Source organism: Oncorhynchus clarkii, chromosome 9 (genome assembly GCF_045791955.1).
Source record: "Oncorhynchus clarkii lewisi isolate Uvic-CL-2024 chromosome 9, UVic_Ocla_1.0, whole genome shotgun sequence".
NCBI classification, from domain to species: domain Eukaryota; kingdom Metazoa; phylum Chordata; class Actinopteri; order Salmoniformes; family Salmonidae; genus Oncorhynchus; species Oncorhynchus clarkii.
The window spans coordinates 4,851,920-4,876,571 of record NC_092155.1 but is presented as its reverse complement, the minus strand read 5'-3'; the positions used below and the strand labels follow the sequence as shown (position 1 = coordinate 4,876,571).

Genomic DNA, 24,652 nt, shown 5'->3' with positions numbered 1-24,652 from the left:
CCCTCTCTCCCTCTCTTCCTCTCCTTCCCTCTCTCCCTCTCTTCCTCTCCTTCCCTCTCTCCCTCTCTTCCTCTCCATCCCTCTCTCCCTACCTTTCACTCTCTTCCTCTCCTTCCCTCTCTCCCTACCTCTCCCTCTCTTCCTCTCCTTCCCTCTCTTCCTCCCACTCTCTCCCTACCTCTCCCTCTCCTTCCCTCTCTCCTCTCCTTCCCTCTCCTTCCCTCCTCCCACTCTCTCCCTACCTCTCCCTCTCTTCCTCTCCTTCCCTCTCTCCCTACCTCTCCCTCTCTTCCTCTCCTTCCCTCTCTTCCTCCCACTCTCTCCCTACCTCTCCCTCTCTCCCTCTCTTCCTCTCCTTCCCTCTTTTCCTCTCCTTCCCTCTCTCCCTACCTCTCCCTCTCTTCCTCTCCTTCCCTCTCTCCCTACCTTTCACTCTCTTCCTCTCCTTCCCTCTCTCCCTCTCTTCCTCTCCTTCCCTCTCTCCCTCTCTCCCTCTCTTCCTCTCCTTCCCTCTCTCCCTCTCTTCCTCTCCTTCCCTCTCTCCCTACCTCTCCCTCTCTCCCTCTCTCCCTCTCTTCCTCTCCTTCCCTCTCTCCCTACCTCTCCCTCTCTCCCTCTCTCCCTCTCTTCCTCTCCTTCCCTCTCTCCCTCTCTCCCTCTCTTCCTCTCCTTCCCTCTCTCCCTACCTCTCCCTCTCTCCCTCTCTCCCTCTCTTCCTCTCTCTCCCTCTCTTCCTCTCCTTCCCTCTCTCCCTCTCTCCCTCTCTCCCTACCTCTCCTTCCCTCTCTCCCTCTCTCCCTCTCTTCCTCTCCTTCCCTCTCTCCCTCTCTCCCCCTCTCCCCCTCTCCCTCTCCTTCCCTCTCTCCCTACCTCTCCCTCTCTTCCTCTCCTTCCCTCTCTCCCTCTCTCCCTCTCCTTCCCTCTCTCTCCCTCTCTCCCTCTCTCCCTCTCTCCCTCTCTCCCTCTCTCCCTCCCTCCCTCTCTCCCTCTCTCTCCCTCTCTCCCTCTCTCCCTCTCTCCCTCCCTCCCTCCCTCTCTCCCTCTCTCCCTCCCTCCCTCTCTCCCTCTCTCCCTCCCTCCCTCTCTCCCTCTCTCCCTCTCTTCCTCTCCTTCCCTCTCTCCCTCTCTTCCTCTCCTTCCCTCTCTCCCTCTCTTCCTCTCCTTCCCTCTCTCCCTCTCTTCCTCTCCTTCCCTCTCTCCCTCTCTTCCTCTCCTTCCCTCTCTCCCTCCCTCCCTCCCTCCCTCCCTCCCTCCCTCTCTCCCTCTCTCCCTCTCTCCCTCTCCTTCCCTCCCTCCCTCCCTCCCTCCCTCTCTCCCTCTCTCCCTCTCTTCCTCTCCTTCCCTCTCTCCCTCTCTTCCTCTCCTTCCCTCTCTCCCTCTCTCCCTCCCTCCCTCCCTCCCTCTCTCCCTCTCTCCCTCTCTCCCTCTCCTTCCCTCCCTCCCTCTCTCCCTCTCTCCCTCCCTCCCTCCCTCCCTCTCTCCCTCTCTCCCTCTCTCCCTCTCCTTCCTCTCCCTCTCTTCCTCTTCCTCCCTCCCACTACCCCTTCTCTCTTTGTTACTCCCATCCTAGTATGGTGTAGTGACTGGGTCTCCCTGGTCCTAGTATGATGTAGTGACTGGGTCTCCCTGGTCCTAGTATGATGTAGTGACTGGGTCTCCCTGGTCCTAGTATGGTGTAGTGACTGGGTCTCCCTGGTCCTAGTATGATGTAGTGACTGGGTCTCCCTGGTCCTAGTATGATGTAGTGACTGGGTCTCCCTGGTCCTAGTATGATGTAGTGACTGGGTCTCCCTGGTCCTAGTATGATGTAGTGACTGGGTCTCCCTGGTCCTAGTATGATGTAGTGACTGGGTCTCCCTGGTCCTAGTATGGTGTAGTGACTGGGTCTCCCTGGTCCTAGTATGATGTAGTGACTGGGTCTCCCTGGTCCTAGTATGATGTAGTGACTGGGTCTCCCTGGTCCTAGTATGATGTAGTGACTGGGTCTCCCTGGTCCTAGTATGGTGTAGTGACTGGGTCTCCCTGGTCCTAGTATGGTGTAGTGACTGGGTCTCCCTGGTCCTAGTATGATGTAGTGACTGGGTCTCCCTGGTCCTAGTATGATGTAGTGACTGGGTCTCCCTGGTCCTAGTATGGTGTAGTGACTGGGTCTCCCTGGTCCACACTAGTGTTGAATAATGTAGCTAATGTAATGTTCCTGGGTTAGCTAGCAGGACTAATGATCCTGAGTTAGCTAGCAGGGCTAATGTCCCTGAGTTAGCTAGCAGGACTAATGTTCCTGGGTTAGCTAGCATGACTAATGATCCTGAGTTAGCTAGCAGGGCTAATGTCCCTGAGTTAGCTAGCAGGACTAATGTTCCTGGGTTAGCTAGCATGACTAATGATCCTGAGTTAGCTAGCAGGGCTAATGTCCCTGAGTTAGCTAGCAGGACTAATGTCCCTGAGTTAGCTAGCAGGACTAATGATCCTGAGTTAGCTAGCAGGACTAATGATCCTGAGTTAGCTAGCAGGGCTAATGTCCCTGAGTTAGCTAGCAGGACTAATGTCCCTGAGTTAGCTAGCAGGACTAATGTCCCTGAGTTAGCTAGCAGGACTAATGTTCCTGGGTTAGCTAGCATGACTAATGATCCTGAGTTAGCTAGCAGGGCTAATGTCCCTGAGTTAGCTAGCAGGACTAATGTCCCTGAGTTAGCTAGCAGGACTAATGATCCTGAGTTAGCTAGCAGGACTAATGTCCCTGAGTTAGCTAGCAGGACTAATGTCCCTGAGTTAGCTAGCAGGACTAATGTCCCTGAGTTAGCTAGCAGGACTAATGATCCTGAGTTAGCTAGCAGGACTAATGTCCCTGAGTTAGCTAGCAGGGCTAATGTCCCTGAGTTAGCTAGCAGGACTAATGTCCCTGAGTTAGCTAGCAGGGCTAATGTCCCTGAGTTAGCTAGCAGGACTAATGTCCCTGAGTTAGCTAGCAGGACTAATGTTCCTGGGTTAGCTAGCATGACTAATGATCCTGAGTTAGCTAGCAGGGCTAATGTCCCTGAGTTAGCTAGCAGGACTAATGTCCCTGAGTTAGCTAGCAGGACTAATGTCCCTGAGTTAGCTAGCAGGACTAATGTCCCTGAGTTAGCTAGCAGGACTAATGTCCCTGAGTTAGCTAGCAGGACTAATGTCCCTGAGTTAGCTAGCAGGACTAATGTCCCTGAGTTAGCTAGCAGGACTAATGTCCCTGAGTTAGCTAGCAGGACTAATGTCCCTGAGTTAGCTAGCAGGACTAATGTTCCTGGGTTAGCTAGCATGACTAATGATCCTGAGTTAGCTAGCAGGGCTAATGTCCCTGAGTTAGCTAGCAGGACTAATGTCCCTGAGTTAGCTAGCAGGACTAATGTCCCTGAGTTAGCTAGCAGGACTAATGTCCCTGAGTTAGCTAGCAGGACTAATGTCCCTGAGTTAGCTAGCAGGACTAATGTCCCTGAGTTAGCTAGCAGGACTAATGTCCCTGAGTTAGCTAACTGCTGTTTACTGAAGTCCACTATCATCTCTTTTGTTTTGTTGACGTTGAGTGAGAGGTTATTTTCCTGACACCACACTCCGAGTAACCTCACTTCCTCCCTGAAGGCTGTCTCGTCATTGTTGGTAATCAAGCCCACCACTGTAGTGTCGTCTGCAAACTTGATGATTGAGTTGGAGGCGTGCATTGCCACGCAGTCATAGGTAAAAAAGGAGTACAGGAGAGGGCTGAGAATGCACCCTTGCGGGGCCCCAGTGTTGAGGATCAGCGGGGTAGAGATGTTGTTTCCTACCTTCACCACCTGGGGGCGGCCCGTCAGAAAGTCCAGGACCCAGTTGCACAGGGTGGGGTTGAGACCCAGTGCCTCGAGCTTCATGATGAGTTTTGAAGGGTACTATGGTGTTGAATGCTGAGCTGTCGTCAATGAACAGCATTCTTACATAGGTATTCCTCTTGTCCAGATGCGTTAGGGCAGTGAGCAGTGTGGTGGCGATTGCATCGTCTGTGGACCTATTGGGGCGATAAGCAAATTGGAGTGGGTCTAAGGGTGACAGGTAGGTGGAGGTGATATGGTCCTTGACTAGTCTCTCAAAGCATTTCATGATGAGAGGAAGTGAGTGCAATGGGGTGGTAGTAATTTAGTTCAGTTACCTTAGCTTTCTTGGGAACAGGAACAATGGTGGCCCTCTTGAAGCATGTGGGAACAGCAGACTGGGATAAGGATTGATTTAATATGTCCGTAAACACACCAGCCAGCTGGTCTGCGTATGCTCTGTGGACGCGGCTGGGGGATGCCGTCTGGGCCTGCAGCTTTGCGAGGGTTACCACGTTTAAACGTTTTACTCACATCGGCCACAGAGAAAGAGAGCCCACAGTCTGTGGTTTCGGGCCGTGTCAGAGGCACTGTATTGTCTTCAAAGCGAGCAAAGAAGTTGTTTAATTTGTCTGGAAGCAAGACGTCGATGTCCGCGACGGGGCTGGTTTTCGTTTTGAAGTCCGTGATTGACTGTAGACTCTGCCACATACGTCTCGTGTTTGAGCCGTTGAATTGCGACTCTACTTTGTCTCTATACATTACGGAGGGAATAACAATACTATTTGTATTTGGCCATGTTTCCAGTCACCTTGCCATGATTTAAATGCAGTGTTACGTGCTTTCAGATTTGCACGAATGCTGCCATCAATCCACGGTTTCTGGTTGGGGAAGGTTTTAATAGTCACAGTGGGTACAACATATCCTATACACTTCCTTATAAACTCACTCACCGAGTCAACGTATATGTCAATGTTATTGGCTATCCGGAACATATCCCAGTCCACGTGATCGAAGCAATCTTGAAGCGTGGAATCCGATTGGTCAGACCAGCGTTGGATAGACCTGAGCACGGGCGTTTCCTGTTTTAGTTTCTGCCTATAGGAGGGGAGCAACAAGATGGAGTCATGGTCAGATTTGCCAAAAGGAGGGCGGGGGAAGGCCTTGTATGCATCGCGGAAGTTAGAGTAGCAGTGGTCGAGTGTGTTACTCGCTCGTGTACTGCAATCGATATGCTGATAGAATTTAGATAGTCTTGTTCTCAGATTATCTTTGTTAAAATCCCCAGCTACAATAAATGCAGCCTCAGGATATATGGTTTCCAGTTTACATAGAGTCCAGTGAAGTTACTACTATCTGTTAATACTATATGTTACTATCCGTATATCTGACTCTATACTCCCCCTTCCTCTCTCACTTCACTCCCACTTACCCGTGTTTCTCCTTGTACTCCAACTCTCATCTATCGCTCCATCTATCTCCCCATCCATCTATCTCTCCATCTATCTCTCTATCCATCTCTCGATCTATGTATCTCTCCTTCTATCTCCCCTTCCATATCTCTGTCCATCTATCTCTCCATCTATCAATCTCTCTATCTATCTCTCCATCTACCTATCTTTCTCCATCTATCTATCTCTCCATCTATCTATCTCTCCATCTATCTATCTCTCTATTTATCTCTCCATCTATCTCTCTCCATCCATCTCTCCATACACCTCTCCATACACCTCTCCCTCTCTCTCTCCATCCATCTATCTCTCCATCCATCTATCTCTCCATCCACCTCTACATACACCTCTCCATACACCTCTCCCTCTCCATCTATCTCTCCATCCATCCATCTCTCCATCCATCTATCTCTCCATCTTCTCCTCTAGTTAAACCCACCCCTCTGGACATAACACCTCTGCAGGAGTGGGAGGAGCTACCGGCACCTGTACAATCACCTGTCACCAGAACCTTCACCCGAGAGTAAGTGTGTGTGTATCTCTCTCTGTGTGTGTGTGTGTGTGTGTGTGTGTGTGTGTGTGTGTGTGTGTGTGTGTGTGTGTGTGTGTGTGTGTGTGTGTGTGTGTGTGTGTGTGTGCGTTTGTGTGTGTGTGTGTGTGTGTGTGTGTGTGTGTGTGTGTGTGTGGGGGGGGGGGGGGGGGGGGGGTTGGTGGTTGTACGTGCTGCAGGCATAGAGCCACTCAGGCAGAGTGTAACAGCACTGGTCAGAAGTGCTGTGTCAGTAGAACATATTGTGTTAAATATTTCATATCTGACTACATCTTAGTTTGATAACGGTAGGTCATACTTCACATTGACGTGTACTATACTGCCCGATGTGTCCCCTTCCGCCCTCTGCTGGCCGCTCACCGGCACTACAAGTGAATGCAAATTAAAGCCCCGCCCTAGTCATTCATCGTGGGTCAGTTTCGCATTTTCCTCAGTAGCGGTTAAGGTTAGGATTGGTGGAGGGGAAGCTGATCCTAGATCTGTATGTAACAAAAGGGGGGGGTTCTGCGCACTAATAAATGTAGGGTGTTCACCCATAAAATATGTCTTTCGTTCAATGGTTTATAAAATAAAGAAGAATTGCAAAAGAAAATGTCGCATGTCAAATGTTACAAACGTCTTACTGTGAGAATTTAGAGTTTTTCATTACGGCTGCTCAATAGTACTCTGTCTCTCTCTGTCTCTTTCTCTGTCACTCTCTGTCTCTCTCTCTCTGTCTGTCTGTCTCTGTCTGTCTCTCTCTCTCTGTCTCTGTCTACTCTCCTCTCTCCTCTCTCTCTGTCTCTCTCTCTGTCTCTCTCTCTGTCTCTCTCTCTGTCTCTCTCTCTGTCTCTCTCTCTCACTCTCTGTCTCTCTCTCTGTCTCTCTCTCTGTCTCTCTCTCTGTCTCTCTCTCTGTCTCTCTCTCTGTCTCTCTCTCTCACTCTCTGTCTCTCTCTGTCTCTCTCTCTGTCTCTCTTTCTCTGTCTCTGTCTCTGTCTCTTTCTCTCTCACTCTCTGTCTCTCTCTCTCTCTCTTTCTCTGTCTCTCTCTCTCTCTCTTTCTCTGTCTCTCTCTCTGTCTCTCTTTCTCTGTCTCTTTCTCTCTCTCTCTCTGTCTCTTTCTCTCTCACTCTTTTTCAATATGTATGTATATATATATATATATATATTTAAAAACACTTCAAAATATAGAAGAGATACAATAATGTTCACAACAAAATAAGACTCCTATTTCATCAATACTGTTAAGTACAAGCGCATTAAGGTTATAATATTGTAGAACTAATTAATAATTGTATGTTAAATTAAATGGGGCAAAGAAAACATTGGTTTTGGCATTCATTTAGTACCACTGTCTTGAATTGACATGTTTTTTTCCTGCATTCTAGAGCAGTGAGGGAACACCCTATACCCAATGGTCTGTATGTCTGTTTTCAAAATAAAAGTTGGTGTTTCAGAATAAAAGTCCTCACCTTTTGTTTATGTGTGTCAGTCCGTCCAGCTGCTACACGTGTCCGTCCGATAGACCCTCCACCTGCCAAAGCTCTGCCTCCAGCTCAGACTCGGACGACCCAGACGACAATTATGTTGCCATGACAACCTCCAACATAGCCCTCGCCGCCGTCGTGTCGGTATGTTAGATTCACACACGCACACATAGCGTACACACACACACACACACGCACACATAGTGTACACACGCATACATAGCGTACACACACACACACACGCACACATAGCGTACACACACACACACACACGCACACATAGCGTACACATGCACACATAGCGTACACACACACACACGCACACATAGCGTACACATGCACACATAGCGTACACACACGCACACATACACACAGTCTTGTACAACTAACCTTGACACACAGTCCCATTCAACATTTTATTTTCCCTAACCCTAATCCTAGCCCGTACCCTAACCCTAAACCTAACCCCAAATCCTAACCCTAAACCTAACCCTAACCCCTAAACCTAGCCCGTACCCTTACCCTAAACCTAACCCTAACCTTAAACCTAACACTAGCTCCTAACCCTAGCTCCTAAACCTAACCCTAGCTCCTAACCATCAACCTAATTCTAACCCTAAAACTAATTCCAGCCTTAACACTAAACCCCCTAGAAATAGCATTGGACCTTGTGGGGACTAACAAAATGTCCCCAGTTGGTCAAAATTGTGTTTGTTCACTATTCTTGTGTGGATTTCTGGACTTCTGTGTGTGTGTGTGTGTGTGTGTGTACGCTATGTGTGCATGTGTGTCTGTGTGTGTGTGTGTGTGTGTGTGTGTGTGTGTGTGTGTGTCTGTGTGTGTGTGTGTGTGTCTGTGTGTGTGTCTGTGTGTGTGTGTGTGTGTGTGTGTTCCAGACCCTGCGTGGGGACAACCCCATGGTCTTACGGAGGCCTAGAAGGGACAAACAGGTTGAGTACCTGGACCTGGATTTACACACTGGTAGAGTGGCCACACCCCCACGACAGGTGAGACAATCTACCAACGTTGAGGGCTACGGGTGCGATAGTTATCGACACAGGTTTACCCTTGGCGTTCTTGGGCACAGGGACTACGGTGGTCTGCTTGAAACATGTAGGTGTTACAGACTCGGTCAGGGAGAGGTTGAAAATTACAGTTAGTCAATGCATGCCCTGTGTACACGTCCTGGTAATCCGTCTGGCCCCGCGGCCTAGTGAATGTTGACCTGTTTAAAGGTCTTGCTCACATCGGCTACGGAGAGCGTGATCACACAGTCGTCCGGAACAGCTGGGGCTCTCATGCATGCTTCAGTGTTGCTTGCCTCAAAGCGAGCATAAAAGGCATTTAGCTCGTCTGGTAGTCTCGTGTCACTGGGCAGCTCGCGGCTGGATTTCCCTTGGTAGTCCGTAATAGTTTGCAAGCCCTGCCACATCCGACGAGCATCAGAGCCGGTGCATAAGGATTCAATCTGTATTGACTCTTTGCATGTTTGATTGTTCGTCTGAGGCCATAGCGGGATTTCTTATAAGCGTCCAGATTAGTGTCCCTCTCCTTTAAACCTGCAGCTCTAGCCTTTAGCTCTGTCCGAATGTTGCCTGTAATCCGTGGCTTCTGGTTGGGAGCACGCCTCTAGGAGCGCCGTCTCTAGGAGAGCACCGCCTCTAGGAGCACCGTCTCTAGGAGCACCGTCTCTAGGAGAGCACCGTCTCTAGGAGAGTACCGCCTCTAGGAGAGCACCGCCTCTAGGAGCACCGTCTCTAGGAGAGCACCGCCTCTAGGAGAGCACCGCCTCTAGGAGAGCACCGTCTCTAGGAGAGCACCGTCTCTAGGAGCACCGCCTCAAGGAGCACCGCCTCTAGGAGCACCGCCTCTAGGAGCAATGCCTCTGGATGAGCATTTCTTGTTTGCTTATGGCCTTATACAGCTCGTTGAGTGGGGTCTTAGTGCCAGCATGGGGGATGTGGTGGTAAATAGACAGCTATGAAAAATATAGATGAAAACTCTCTTGGTAGATAGTGTGTTCTACAGCTTATCATGAGGTATTCTACCTCAGGCGGGCAATACCCCGAGACCTTCTTATTATTAGACATTGTGCACTAGTTGTTATTGACAAATAGACACACACCTCCACCCCTCGTCTTACCAGATATAGCTGTTCTGTCCTGCACGGAAAAACCAGCCAACTGTAAATTATCTGTGTCGTCGTTCAGCCACGACTCTGTGAAACATAAGATATTACAGTTTTTAATGTCCCGTTGGTAGGATAGTCTCAAGGGGAGATTATCCAGTTTATTCTCCAGTGATTGCACATTGGCCAATAGAATGGATGGTAGAGGCGGGTTACCCACTCGGGTTACTCACTCGCAATGAATTCAACCCGATCTCCGTCTTTTCTTCTCGCGAATGACTGGGATTTGGGCCTGGTCTTGGAGAAGCAGTATATCCTTTGCGTCGGCCTCGTTAAAGAAAGAAGAATCTTCCAGTTCGCGGTGACTGTTCTGATATCCAGAAGCTCTATTTGGTCATAAGAGACTGTAGCAGCAACATTATGTACAAAATTACAAGCAATGCGAAAGAAAAAAAAACACAAAATAGCACAATTGTTTAGGAGCCCGTTAAAACGGCAGCCATCCCCTCCGGCGCCGTACTACACAGCCTACACCATCATCCCGAGACCCACTTCAATTCGCGTAAGGCCCCAACAGATCCACAGATAGGGCAGCGGTCTCTAAGGTGCAGGATAGATTTACCAGGTTAGTTCATTTACCAGGTTAGTTCATTTACCAGGTTAGTTCATTTACCAGGTTAGCTCATTTACCAGGTTAGTTCATTTACCAGGTTAGTACATTTACCAGGTTAGTACATTTACCAGGTTAGTTCATTTACCAGGTTAGTTCATTTACCAGGTTAGCTCATTAGGAATATGGGTCTGACATTTCTAAGATAAAGCTCTGTATATCTGTTTCAAAATAAGAACGCACAAAAAAACACTTGTTTCAAAATAAAAGTCCCACTTTTGTGTTTCAAAATAAAAAGTATCTGTTTTAGAATAAAAATCCATCCTGTCTTTTTATTTTCAGAAAAAGAGTGTGTTGGGTGGCTCGATGGGTTCGGGCGAAGGTGAGCGTTCACGTGACCGTGAAGGTGAGCGTGCACGTGAGCGTGTGGACTATGTGGTCGTTGATCCTGAGAGAACCAGAGCTCTGAAAAGTACCAGGGAGGCGTGGCACGACGGGAGACAGTCTACTGAGAAGGACAAATAACACACGCACACACACTGAACAGACACACACACTGAACAGATACACACACTAAACAGATACACACAGACACACACACCAAACAGACACACACTGAACAGACACACACACTGAACAGATACACACACTGAACAGATACACACAGACACACACATGAAACAGACACACACACTAAACAGATACACACACTAAACAGACACACACTGAACAGACACACACACTGAACAGACACACACACTGAACAGATACACACAGACACACACACTAAACAGACACACACTGAACAGACACACACACTAAACAGACACACACTGAACAGACACACACACTGAACAGATACACACACTGAACAGATACACACAGACACACACACTAAACAGATACACACACACAGACACACACACTAAACAGACACACACTGAACAGACACACACACTGAACAGATACACACAGACACACACACTGAACAGACACACATACACAAAAAACTACAGAGTGAGACACCCACTAAATGACCCAAATGACCACTATATACACTCACAGCTTTGCCAACACACACACACACGCGCGCACACGCACACACACACACACACTGAACAGACACAGACACCTCTCCAAGCGTACCCGGCTCCACGAGGAGGTAAAAGGGGGCTCAGCCCCCTTCAGGGTTAGTTGAATGTCCTTTATATAAAAATAGTAAGAAAATTCAAATGACTGAGTGACAGGTTGGCACAAAATGTGTAATCTGTCATCTGTCATCTGCTTCAGTCTGTCATTCAGATATAATGTCCATACAGTCTCCCTCCTCCTCCTCTGGGACTCACTCTACAAGTTCTTAAAAACAACAACAGTGACTTCCCTGTACAGAAACATTGAATAGAGGACTGGAAGTTTCCCCTTCTCTTCCGACATGGAATGCACACGTTCGTACAACACAGAAGTAAGACTCAAGGATACGGGGCTACTGAAGGCGGTGATAGACCCCTGTGACCATGGTGCACAGAGTCCTCAGTCTTCTCCATCCTCCAAACAAACGATTTCAGGCTAAAAGCAACAGGTCTTTAAACTGGAGTCAGTGGTCCTCAATGTGTTGGAGTCAGTGGTCCTCAATGTGTTGGAGTCAGTGGTCCTCAATGTGTTGGAGTCAGTGGTCCTCAACGTGTTGGAGTCAGTGGTCCTCAATGTGTTGGAGTCAGTGGTCCTCAATGTGTTGGAGTGTGGTGGTCCTCAATGTGTTGGAGTGTGGTGGTCCTCAATGTGTTGGAGTCAGTGGTCCTCAATGTGTTGGAGTGTGGTGGTCCTCAATGTGTTGGAGTCAGTGGTCCTCAATGTGTTGGAGTCAGTGGTCCTCAATGTGTTGGAGTGTGGTGGTCCTCAATGTGTTGGAGTCAGTGGTCCTCAATGTGTTGGAGTCAGTGGTCCTCAATGTGTTGGAGTGTGGTGGTCCTCAATGTGTTGGAGTCAGTGGTCCTCAATGTGTTAGAGTGTGGTGGTCCTCAATGTGTTGGAGTGTGGTGGTCCTCAATGTGTTGGAGTCAGTGGCCCTCAATGTGTTGGAGTCAGTGGTCCTCAATGTGTTGGAGTGTGGTGGTCCTCAATGTGTTGGAGTCAGTGGTCCTCAATGTGTTGGAGTCAGTGCTCCTCAATGTGTTGGAGTGTGGTGGTCCTCAATGTGTTGGAGTCAGTGGTCCTCAATGTGTTGGAGTCAGTGGTCCTCAATGTGTTGGAGTCAGTGGTCCTCAATGTGTTGGAGTCAGTGGTCCTCAATGTGTTGGAGTCAGTGGTCCTCAATGTGTTGGAGTCAGTGGTCCTCAATGTGTTGGAGTCAGTGGTCCTCAATGTGTTGGAGTGTGGTGGTCCTCAATGTGTTGGAGTGTGGTGGTCCTCAATGTGTTGGAGTCAGTGGTCCTCAATGTGTTGGAGTCAGTGGTCCTCAATGTGTTGGAGTGTGGTGGTCCTCAATGTGTTGGAGTCAGTGGTCCTCAATGTGTTGGAGTCAGTGGTCCTCAATGTGTTGGAGTCAGTGGTCCTCAATGTGTTGGAGTGTGGTGGTCCTCAATGTGTTGGAGTGTGGTGGTCCTCAATGTGTTGGAGTCAGTGGTCCTCAATGTGTTGGAGTCAGTGGTCCTCAATGTGTTGGAGTGTGGTGGTCCTCAATGTGTTGGAGTCAGTGGTCCTCAATGTGTTGGAGTCAGTGGTCCTCAATGTGTTGGAGTCAGTGGTCCTCAATGTGTTGGAGTGTGGTGGTCCTCAATGTGTTGGAGTCAGTGGTCCTCAATGTGTTGGAGTCAGTGGTCCTCAATGTGTTGGAGTCAGTGGTCCTCAATGTGTTGGAGTCAGTGGTCCTCAATGTGTTGGAGTCAGTGGTCCTCAATGTGTTGGAGTGTGGTGGTCCTCAATGTGTTGGAGGCAGTGGTCCTCAATGTGTTGGAGTCAGTGGTCTGCCGTAGACTGTAGGCTGCATCTCACTGTAGTAGACTGTATCTCACTGTAGTAGACTGTAAACTGCATCTCACTGTAGTAGGCTGCATCTCACTGTAGTAGACTGTAGACTGCATCTCACTGTAGTAGGCTGTAGACTGCATCTCACTGTAGTAGACTGCATCTCACTCTAGTAGAATGTAGACTGCATCTCACTGTAGTAGGCTGTAGACTGCATCTTACTGTAGTAGACTGTAGACTGCATCTCACTGTAGTAGACGGCATCTCACTGTAGTAGACTGTAGACTGCATCTCACTGTAGTAGACTGTATCTCACTGTAGTAGACTGCATCTCACTGTAGTAGACTGTAGACTGCATCTCACTGTAGTAGACTGCATCTCACTGTAGTAGACTGTAGACTGCATCTCACTGTAGTAGACTGTATCTCACTGTAGTAGACTGCATCTCACTGTAGTAGGCTGCATCTCACTGTAGTATACTGTAGACTGCATCTCACTGTAGAAGACTGTAGGCTGCATCTCACTGTAGTAGACTGTATCTCACTGTAGTAGACTGTAGACGGCATCTCACTGTAGTAGACTGTATCTCACTGTAGTAGACTGTAGACGGCATCTCACTGTAGTAGACTGTAGGCTGCATCTCACTGTAGTAGACTGCATCTCACTGCAGTAGACTGTAGACTGCATCTCACTGTAGTAGACTGTATCTCACTGTAGTAGACTGCATCTCACTGTAGTAGACTGTATCTCACTGCAGTAGGCTGCATCTCACTGTAGTAGACAGTAGACTGCATCTCACTGTAGTAGACAGTAGACTGCATCTCACTGTAGTAGTCAGTAGACTGTATTTTACTGTAGTAGACTGCATCTCACTGTAGTAGACTGTAGACTGCATCTCACTGTAGTAGACAGTAGACTGCATCTCACTGTAGTAGACAGTAGACTGCATCTCACTGTAGTAGACAGTAGACTGCATCTCACTGTAGTAGACTGTATCTCACTGCAGTAGACTGTATCTCACTGTAGTAGACTGCATCTCACTGTAGTAGACTGTAGACTGCATCTCACTGTAGTAGACTGTAGACTGCATCTCACTGTAGTAGACTGTATCTCACTGTAGTAGGCTGTAGGCTGCATCTCACTGTAGTAGACTGTATCTCACTGCAGTAGACTGTAGACTGTATCTCACTGTAGTAGGCTGTAGGCTATATCTCACTGTAGTAGGCTTTAGGCTGTATCTCACTGTAGTTGACTGTAGGCTGTATCTCACTGTAGTAGGCTGTATCTCACTGTAGTAGACTGTAAACTGCATCTCACTGTAGTAGACTGTAGACTGTATCTCACTGTAGTGGACTGCGTCTCACTGTAGTAGACTGTATCTCACTGTAGTAGACTGCATCTCACTGTAGTAGACTGTAGACTGCATCTCACTGTAGTAGACTGTATCTCACTGTAGTAGACTGCATCTCACTGTAGTAGACTGCATCTCACTGTAGTAGACTGTAGACTGCATCACAGAGACGCTCAGTTACATACATGATGTTACATTCTACCACAGTTACATACATGATGTGATGTTACATACTACCACAGTTACATACATGATGTTACATTCTCCCACAGTTACATACATGATGTGATGTTACATACTACCACAGTTACATACATGATTTGATGTTACATACTACTACAGTTACATACATGTTACATACTACTACAGTTACATACATGATGTTACATACTACCACAGTTACATACATGATGTTACATTCTACCACAGTTACATACGTGATGTTACATTCTACCACAGTTACATACGTGATGTGATGTTACATACTACCACAGTTACATACATGATGTTACATTCTACCACAGTTACATACATGATGTTACATTCTACCACAGTTACATACATGATGTTACATACTACTACAGTTACATACATGATGTGATGTTACATACTACCACAGCTACATACATGATGTGATGTTACATTCTACCACAGTTACACAAATGATGTTACATACTACTACAGTTACATACATGATGTGATGTTACATACATGATGTGATGTTACATACTACGACAGTTACATACATGATGTGATGTTACATACTACTACAGTTACATACATAATGTGATGTTACATACTACTACAGTTACATACATGATGTTACGTACTCCTACAATTACATTCATGAAGTTACATACTAATGCATTTACATGCATGTTGTGATGTTACATACTACTACAGTTACATACATAATGTGATGTTACATACTACTACAGTTACATACATGATGTTACATACATAATGTTACATTCTACCACAGTTACATACATGTTACATACTACTACAGTTACATACTTGTTACATACTACTACAGTTACATACATGATGTTACATACTACCACAGTTACATACATGTTACATACTACTACAGTTACATACGTGATGTGATGTTACATACTACTACAGTTACATACATAATGTTACATTCTACCACAGTTACATACATGTTACATACTACTACAGTTACATACTTGTTACATACTACTACAGTTACATACATGATGTTACATACTACCACAGTTACATACATGATGTTACATTCTACCACAGTTACATACATGATGTTACGTACTCCTACAATTACATTCATGAAGTTACATACTAATGCATTTACATACATGGTGTAATGTTACATACTACTACAGTTACATACATGATGTTACGTATACTACTAAATAATACTACAGCTACAGTTGAAGTCAGAAGATTACAAACACTTAGATTGGAGTCATTAAAACTTGTTTTTCAACCACTCCACAAATTTCTTGTTAACAAACTATAGTTTTGGCAAGTCGGTTAGGACATCTACTTTGTGCATGACACAAGTACAGACAGATTATTTCACTTATAATTCACTGTATCACAATTCCAGTGGGTCAGAAGTTTACATACACCAAGTTGACTGTGCCTTTAAACAAATTGGAAAATTCCAGAAAATCTTGACATGGCTTTAGAAGCTTCTGATAGGCTAATTGACATAATATTAGTCAATTGGAGGTGTACCTTCAAACTCAGTGCCTCTTTGCTTGACACAAGCATTTCGCTACACTCGCATTAACATCTGCTAACCATGTGTATGTGACAAATACATTTGATTTGATTTGATTTTGACATCATGGGAAAATCAAAAGAAATCAACCAAGATCTCAGAAAACAAATTGCAGACCTCCACAAGTCTGGTTCATTCTTGAGAACAATTTCCAAATGCCTGAAGGTACCATGTGGTGTTTATACGTTCAAGTATAATCATGGCTTTAGAAGCTTCTGATAGGCTATTTGACATAATTTGAGTCAATTGGAGGTGTACCTGTGGATGTTTTTTTCAAGGCCTACCTTCAAACGCAATGCCTCTTTGCTTGACATCATGGGAAAATCAAAAAGAAATCAGCCGAGACCTCCACAAGTCTGGTTCATCCTTGGGAGCAATTTCCAAATGCCTGAAGGTTTATCTGTACAAATAATAGTACGCAAGTATAAACACCATGGGACCACGCAGCCATCATAACGCTCAGGAAGGAGACGCGTTCGTTCTGTCTCCTAGAGATGAACATATTTTGGTGTGAAAAGTGCAAAATCAATCCCAGAACAACAGCAAAGGACCTTGTGGAGATGCTGGAGGAAGCAGGTACAAAAGTATCTACATCCACAGTAAAAACGATTCCTATATCGACATAACCTGAAAGGCCGCTCAGCAAGGAAGAAGTCACTGCTCCAAAACCGCCATTAAAAAGCCAGACTACGGTTTGCAACTGCACATGGGGACAAAGATCGTATTTTTTGGAGAAATGTCCTCTGGTCTGATGAAACAAAAATATAACTGTTTGGCCATAATGACCATCGTTATGTTTGGAGGAAAAAGGGGGACGCTTGCAAGCCGAAGAACACCATCCCAACCGTGAAGCACGGGGGTGGCAGCATCATGTTGTGGGGGTGCTTTGTGGATACATTGAAGCAACATCTCAAGACATCAGTCAGAAAGTTAAAGCTTGGTCGCAAATGGGTCTTCCAAATGGAGAATGACCCCAAGCATACTTCCAAAGTTGTGTCAAAATGGCTTATGGACAACAAAGTCAAGGTATTGTAGTGGCCATCACAAAGCCCTGGCCTCAATCCCATAGAAAATTTGTGGGCAGAACTGAAAAAATACGTGCGAGCAAGGTGGCCTACAAACCTGACTAAGTTACACCAGCTCTGTCAGGGGGAATGGGCCAAAATTCACCCAACTTATTGTGGGAAATTTTTGGGAGGCGATCCGAAACGTTTGACCCAAGTTAAACAATGTAAAGGCACTGCTATCAAATACTAATTGAGTGTATGTAAACTTCTGACCCACTGGGAATGTGATGAAAGAAGTAAAAGCTGAAACAAATCATTATCTCTTCTATTATTCTGACATTTCACATTCTTAAAATAAAGTGGTGATCCTAACTGACATAAGACAGGGAATTTTTACTAGGATTTAATGTATTTGGCTAAGGTGTATGTTGTGTGTATGATGTTACATACTACCACAGTTACATACATGATGTGATGTTACATACTACCACAGTTACATACATGATGTGATGTTACACACTACTACAGTTACATACATGTTACATACTACTACAGTTACATACATGTTACATACTACTACAGTTACATACATGTTACATACATGTTACATACTACTACAGTTACATGCATGATGTTACATTCTACTACAGTTACATACATGATGTTATGTTACATACTACTACAGTTACATACATGATGTTACATACTACTACAGTTACATACGTGATGTTACATACTACTACAGTTACATACATGTTACAGTACATACTACTACAGTTACATACATGTTACATACTACTACAGTTACATACATGTTACATACTACTACAGTTACAGACATGTTACATACTACTACAGTTACATACATGTTACATACTACTACAGTTACATACATGTTACATACTACTACAGTTACATACATGTTACATACATGGTGTTACATACTACTACAGTTACATACATGTTACATACATGATGTGATGTTACATACTACTACAGTTACATACATAATGTTACATGCTACTAAAGTTGCATACATGTTACATACTACTAAAGTTACATACATGTTACATACTACTGCATTTGCATACATGATGTTACATACTACTACAGTTACATACATGTTGTGATGTTACATACATGATGTGATGTTACATACTACTACAGTTACATACATGTTGTGATGTTACATACTACTACAGTTACATACATGATGTGATGTTACATACTACTACAGTTACTTACATGATGTGATGTTACATGTAGGAAACCAAAGTTGTCAGTGAATTAAAAAGATTTGTATTGTTCATCTGGTGTCTCTCTGTTTAATGGCCAAGAAGGATATTTGCAGATTACTGCCCTGAGTTTACAAAACATTAACGAGCACACATCTATGTGGCCGGGTGTGGAGCCAGAGACAGCAGTGGGGTCAATCTGTAGAACCCAGTTCCCTACATAGATCATTTTAAGCTTTCTGCCCATATAATACATATCTATGTCCCGGGAAAGTTGGTGGTTGTTTACAATGTCATTCCAGTCACATTATCGCATATTGAGCAACAACTGTCCCGGTTTAGGGACACCGATCCTGTAGAGGTTTTAATGTATTTCTGTAGCTGATGATCCATCATGTATGACATTCCTGGGAGTGTGTAAACATACATGTTTTATAACCATAGCATTTTTGTATGTTCTCTATAGTTATGCACAGTGATCAATTCAGCACATTTGGGCAAACTCCTGTCAGACTTGATACAAAATATTCTGTAGTGATGTAATTCTTCACTGGATCGGTCTGAAGCATTGCACGCGCACTGCTGCCATCTTGTGGACAACATCTAAATGACATCTAGAATCCTACATCACTGTCTGGCCTTTCTCTTGCATTTCAAAGATGGTGCAAAATAAATTATAATTTTAAGCGGATGCTTTTTCTGTTTGTATTATCTTTCATCAGATCTAATGTGTTATATTATCCTACATTAATTTCCCATTTCCAAAAACTTCAAAGTGTTTCCTTTCAAATGGTACCAATAATATGCATATCCTTGCTTCAGGTCCTGAGCTACAGGCAGTTAGATTTGTTACATTTTAGGCTGAAATTGGAGGAAAAAAAAGGGGTCCGATCCTTATTAACCTGTCTCCTCCCCTTCGGTCTTGTCTTGATTAAGCTGGAGGAAGTTGTGAGCCATTCAAGTATTTTTTTTATCACTAATACAGTCTAATAAGCTAAAATCCTCTGGTGACAGAAATCACATGTGACGTCCCACAAGGTTCAATTTTGGGTCCGGTACTGTTCCGTTTATATACAGTACCAGTCGAAAGTTTGGACACACCTACTCATTTAAGAGTTTTTCTTTATTTTTTACTATTATCTACATTTTAGAATACTAGTGAAGACATCAAAACTATGAAATAACACATTGTGTAGTAACCAAAAAAAAGTTTTAAGCAAATCAAAATCTATTTTATATTTGAGATTCTTCAAAGTAGCCTTGATGACAGCTTTGCACACTCTTGGCATTCTCTCAACCAGCTTCATGAGGTAGTCACCTGGAATGCATTTCAATTAACAGGTGTGCCTTGTTAATTTGTGGAATTGCTTTCCTTCTTAATGCGTTTGAGCCAATCAGTTGTGTTGTGACAAGGTAGGGGTGGTATACAGAAGACAGCCCTATTTGGTAAAAGACTAAATCAATATTATGGCAAGAACAGCTCAAATAAGCAAAGAGAAACGACAATCCATTATCATTTTAAGACATGGTCAGTCAATCTGGAAAATTTCAAGAACTTGCTGCAAAGAAACCACTACTAAAGGACACCAATAAGAAGAAGAGACTTGATTGGGCCAAGAAACACGAGCAATGGACATTAGACCAGTGTAAATCTGTCCTTTGGTCTGATGAGTCCAATTTGAGATTTTTGGTTCCAACCACCGTGTCTTTGTGAGACGCAGAGAAGGTGAACGGATGATCTTCGCATGTGTGGTTCCCACCGTGAAGCATGGAGGAGGAGGAGGTGTGATGGTGCTTTGCTGGTGACACTGTCAGTGATTTATTTAGAAACCATTTCCTTGCAGTCCTCCCTCTCTCTAAACCATTTCCTTGCAGTCCTCCCTCTCTCTAAACCATTTCCTTGCAGTCCTCCCTCTCTCTAAACCATTTCCTTTCAGTCCTCCCTCTCTCTCTCTAAATCATTTCCTTGCAGTCCTCTCTCTCTCTAAACCCTTTCCTTGCAGTCCTCCCTCTCTCTCTAAACCCTTTCCTTGCAGTCCTCCCTCTCTCTCTAAACCCTTTCCTTGCAGTCCTCCCTCTCGCCACAAAGATTGACAAAGGGAGGATGGGACGCTAAAATAATTCCCACCAAACTGAGTAAAACCTCTTCTGAACATTTACCTCTCCACACATTACCCAAACACATACATTACCCAAACACATTACCCAAACACATACATTACCTCTCCACGCTTTACCCAAACACATACCTTACCTCTCCACACATTGCCCAAACACATACATTACCTCTCCACACATTGCCCAAACACATACATTACCTCTCCACACATTACCCAGACACATACATTACCTCTCCACACAAACATTACATCTCCACACCAAACACATACATTACCTCTCCACACATTACCCACACACATACATTACCTCTCCACACAAACATTGCCTCTCCACACCAAACACATACATTACCTCTCCACACATTACCCACACACATACATTACCTCTCCACACATTACCTAAACACACACATTACTTCTCCACACATTACCCAAACACACACATTACCTCTCCACGCATTACCAGACACACACATTACCTCTCCACACATTACCCAAACACACATTACCTCTCTACGCATTACCCAGACACACACATTACCTCTCCACACAAACATTGCCCCTCCACACCAAACATTTCCTCTCCACACAAAACACATACATTACCTCTCCACACCAAACACATACATTACCTCTCCACACATTACCCACACACCATACATGGCCGCTCCACACATTACCCAAACACGCATATTACCTCTCCACACATTACCCAAACACACACATTATCTCTCCACAAATTACCCAAACACACACATTACCTCTCCAAACTTTGCCCAAACATGTACATTACCTCTCCACACATTACTTCTCCACACATTACCCAAACACACACATTACCTCTCCACACATTACCCAGACACACACATTACCTCTCCCCACATTACCTCTACACACAAACATTACATCTCCACACCAAACACATACATTACTTCTCCACACATTACCCAGACACATACATTACCTCTCCACGCAAACATTGCCTCTCCACACCAAACATTACCTCTCCACACCAAACACATACATTACCTCTCCACACATTACCCAAACACACACATTACCTCTCCAAACATGACCCAAACACGCATATTACCTCTCCGAACATTACCCAAGCACATACATTACCTCTCTGCACATTACCCAAACACATACATTACCTCTCCACACATTGCCCAAACACATTCATTACCTCTCCACACATTGCTTCTCCACACATTACCCTGACACACCATACATTACCTCTCCACACATTACCCAAACACATACATTACATCTCCACACATTACCCAGACACATACATTACCTCTCCACACAAACATTACACCTCCACACCAAACACATACATTACCTCTCCACACATTACCCACACACATACATTACCTCTCCACGCAAACATTGCCTCTCCACACCAAACACATACATTACCTCTCCACACCAAACACATACATTACCTCTCCACACATTACCCACACATACATTACCTCTCCACACATTACCTAAACACACACATTACTTCTCCACACATTACCCAAACACACACATTACCTCTCCACGCATTACCAAACACACACATTACCTCTCCACACATTACCCAAACACACATTACCTCTCCACGCATTACCCAGACACACACATTACCTATCCACACATTACCTCTCCACACAAACATTGCCCCTCCACACCAAACATTTCCTCTCCACACAAAACACATACATTACCTCTCCACACCAAACACATACATTACCTCTCCACACATTACCCACACACCATACATGACCTCTCCACACATTACCCAAACACGCATATTACTTCTCCACACATTACCCAAACACACATTACCTCTCCACAAATTACCCAAACATACACATTACCTCTCCAAACATTGCCCAAACACGTACATTACCTCTCCACACATTACTTCTCCACACATTACCCAAACACACACATTACCTCTCCACACATTACCCAGACACACACATTACCTCTCCACACATTACCTCTCCACACAAACATTACATCTCCACACCAAACACATACATTACTTCTCCACACATTACCCAGACACATACATTACCTCTCCACGCAAACATTGCCTCTCCACACCAAACATTACCTCTCCACACCAAACACATACATTACCTCTCCACACATTACCCAAACACACACATTACCTCTCCGAACATTACCCAAGCACATACATTACCTCTCCGCACATTACCCAAACATATACATTACCTCTCCACACATTGCCCAAACACATACATTACCTCTCCACACATTGCTTCTCCACACATTACCCTGACACACCATACATTACCTCTCCACACATTACCCAAACACACACATTACCTCTCCAAACATTACCCAAACATGCACATTACCTCTCCACACATTACACATACACATACATTACCTCTCCACACATTACCCAAACACACACATTACCTTTCCAAACATTGCCCAAACACATGCATTACCTCTCCACACATTACTTCTCCACACATTACCCAAACACACACATTACCTCTCCCCACATTACCCAAACACATACATTACCTATCCACACATTACCCAAACACATACATTACCTCTCCACACATTACCCAGACACACACATTTTCTCTCCACACATTACCTCTCCACACAAACATTACATCTCCACACCAAACACATACATTACCTCTCCACACATTACCCAGACACATACATTACCTCTCCACACAAACATTGCCTCTCCACACCAAACATTACCTCTCCACACCAAACACATACATTACCTCTCCACACATTACCCAAACACATACATTACCTCTCCAAACATTGCCCAAACACATACTTTACCTCTACACACATTACTTCTCCACACATTACCCTAACCGATGCATTACCTCTCCACACAACCATTACCTCTCCACACCAAACACATAAATTACCTCTCCACACATTACCCAAACACACACATTACCTCTCCGCACATTACCCAAGGACATACATTACCTCTCCGCACATTACCCACACACATTCATTACCTCTCCACACATTACCTCACCACACATTGCCCAAACACATACATTACCTCTCCACACATGACCTATCCACACATTACCTCTCCACACAAACATTACCTCTCCACACCAAACACATACAATACCTCTCCACACATTACCCAGACACACACATTACCTCTCCACACATTACCCAAACACACACATTACCCAAACACATTACCCAAACACAGATATTACCTCTCCACACATTGCCCAAACACGTACATTACCTCTCCACACATTACCCCAAGCACACACATTACCTCTCCAAATAAAATATTATTGGTCACATACACATATTAAGTAGATGTTATTGCGGGTGTAATGAAACGCTTGTGTCTCCAGCTCCAACAGTGCAGTATTATCTAACAATACACACATATAAAGTATAAAATAATGAATTTAAGGGAGGATGTAAATATTGGGACAAGCAGTGTCGAAGTGGCATTGACTGAAATACAGTAGAATAGAATACAGTATGTGTACATGTGGCTAGGGCCGTGCTCCATCTGCTGTTTCCCCGTAGTCCACGATCAGCTCCTTTGTTTTTGTTGACGTTGAGGGAGAGGTTATTTCCCTGGCACCCCACTCTGCCAGGTCCCTCACCTCCTCCCTGCAGGCCGTCTCGTCGTTGTTGGTAATCAGGCCTACTATGATTGTGTTGGAGGCGTGCATGGCCACGCAGTCATAAGTGAACAGGGAGTACAGGAGAGGGCTGAGGATCAGCACAGTGCAGGTGTTGTTTCCTACCTTCACCACCAGGGGGCAGCCCGTCAGGGAGTCCAGGACCCAGTTGCGCAGGGCGGGGTTTCAGACTCAGGACCCTGAGCTTAACGATGAGCTTGGAGGTTACTATGGTGTTAAATGCTGAGCTGTAGTCAATGAACAGCATTCTTACATAGGTATTCCTCTTGTCCAGATGGGATAGGGCAGTGTACAGGCGATTGCATCGTCTGTGGATCTATTGAGGCAGAGCGGTATGCAAGCTGGAGTGGGTCTAAGGGTGTCAGGTAAGGTGGAGGTGATACGATCCTTGACTAGTCTCTCGAAGCACTTACACGATGACAGAAGTAAGTGCTACGGAGCGACAGTCATTTAAGTTCCACGCGTCAACCCAAACACACACACACATT

At 45.1% G+C, this 24,652-nt stretch overlaps 2 protein-coding genes across 3 annotated transcripts in view; both read left to right on the top strand.

Moving 5' to 3' along the window:
- LOC139417060 (GRB2-associated-binding protein 1-like) overlaps positions 1-10,549 on the top strand; it is a 63,610-nt gene extending 53,061 nt beyond the window's left edge. The window contains exons 10-13 of the mRNA XM_071166309.1: positions 5,699-5,792; positions 7,292-7,424; positions 8,183-8,293; positions 10,367-10,549. Coding sequence (XP_071022410.1) covers positions 5,699-5,792; positions 7,292-7,424; positions 8,183-8,293; positions 10,367-10,549 — 521 coding nt within the window. The remainder of the gene's footprint in view (positions 1-5,698; positions 5,793-7,291; positions 7,425-8,182; positions 8,294-10,366) is intronic.
- Positions 1-24,652, top strand: part of LOC139415792 (galactose-specific lectin nattectin-like) — a 1,187,935-nt gene that overhangs the window by 614,227 nt on the left and 549,056 nt on the right. The gene's annotated exons all lie outside the window — the stretch shown is intronic.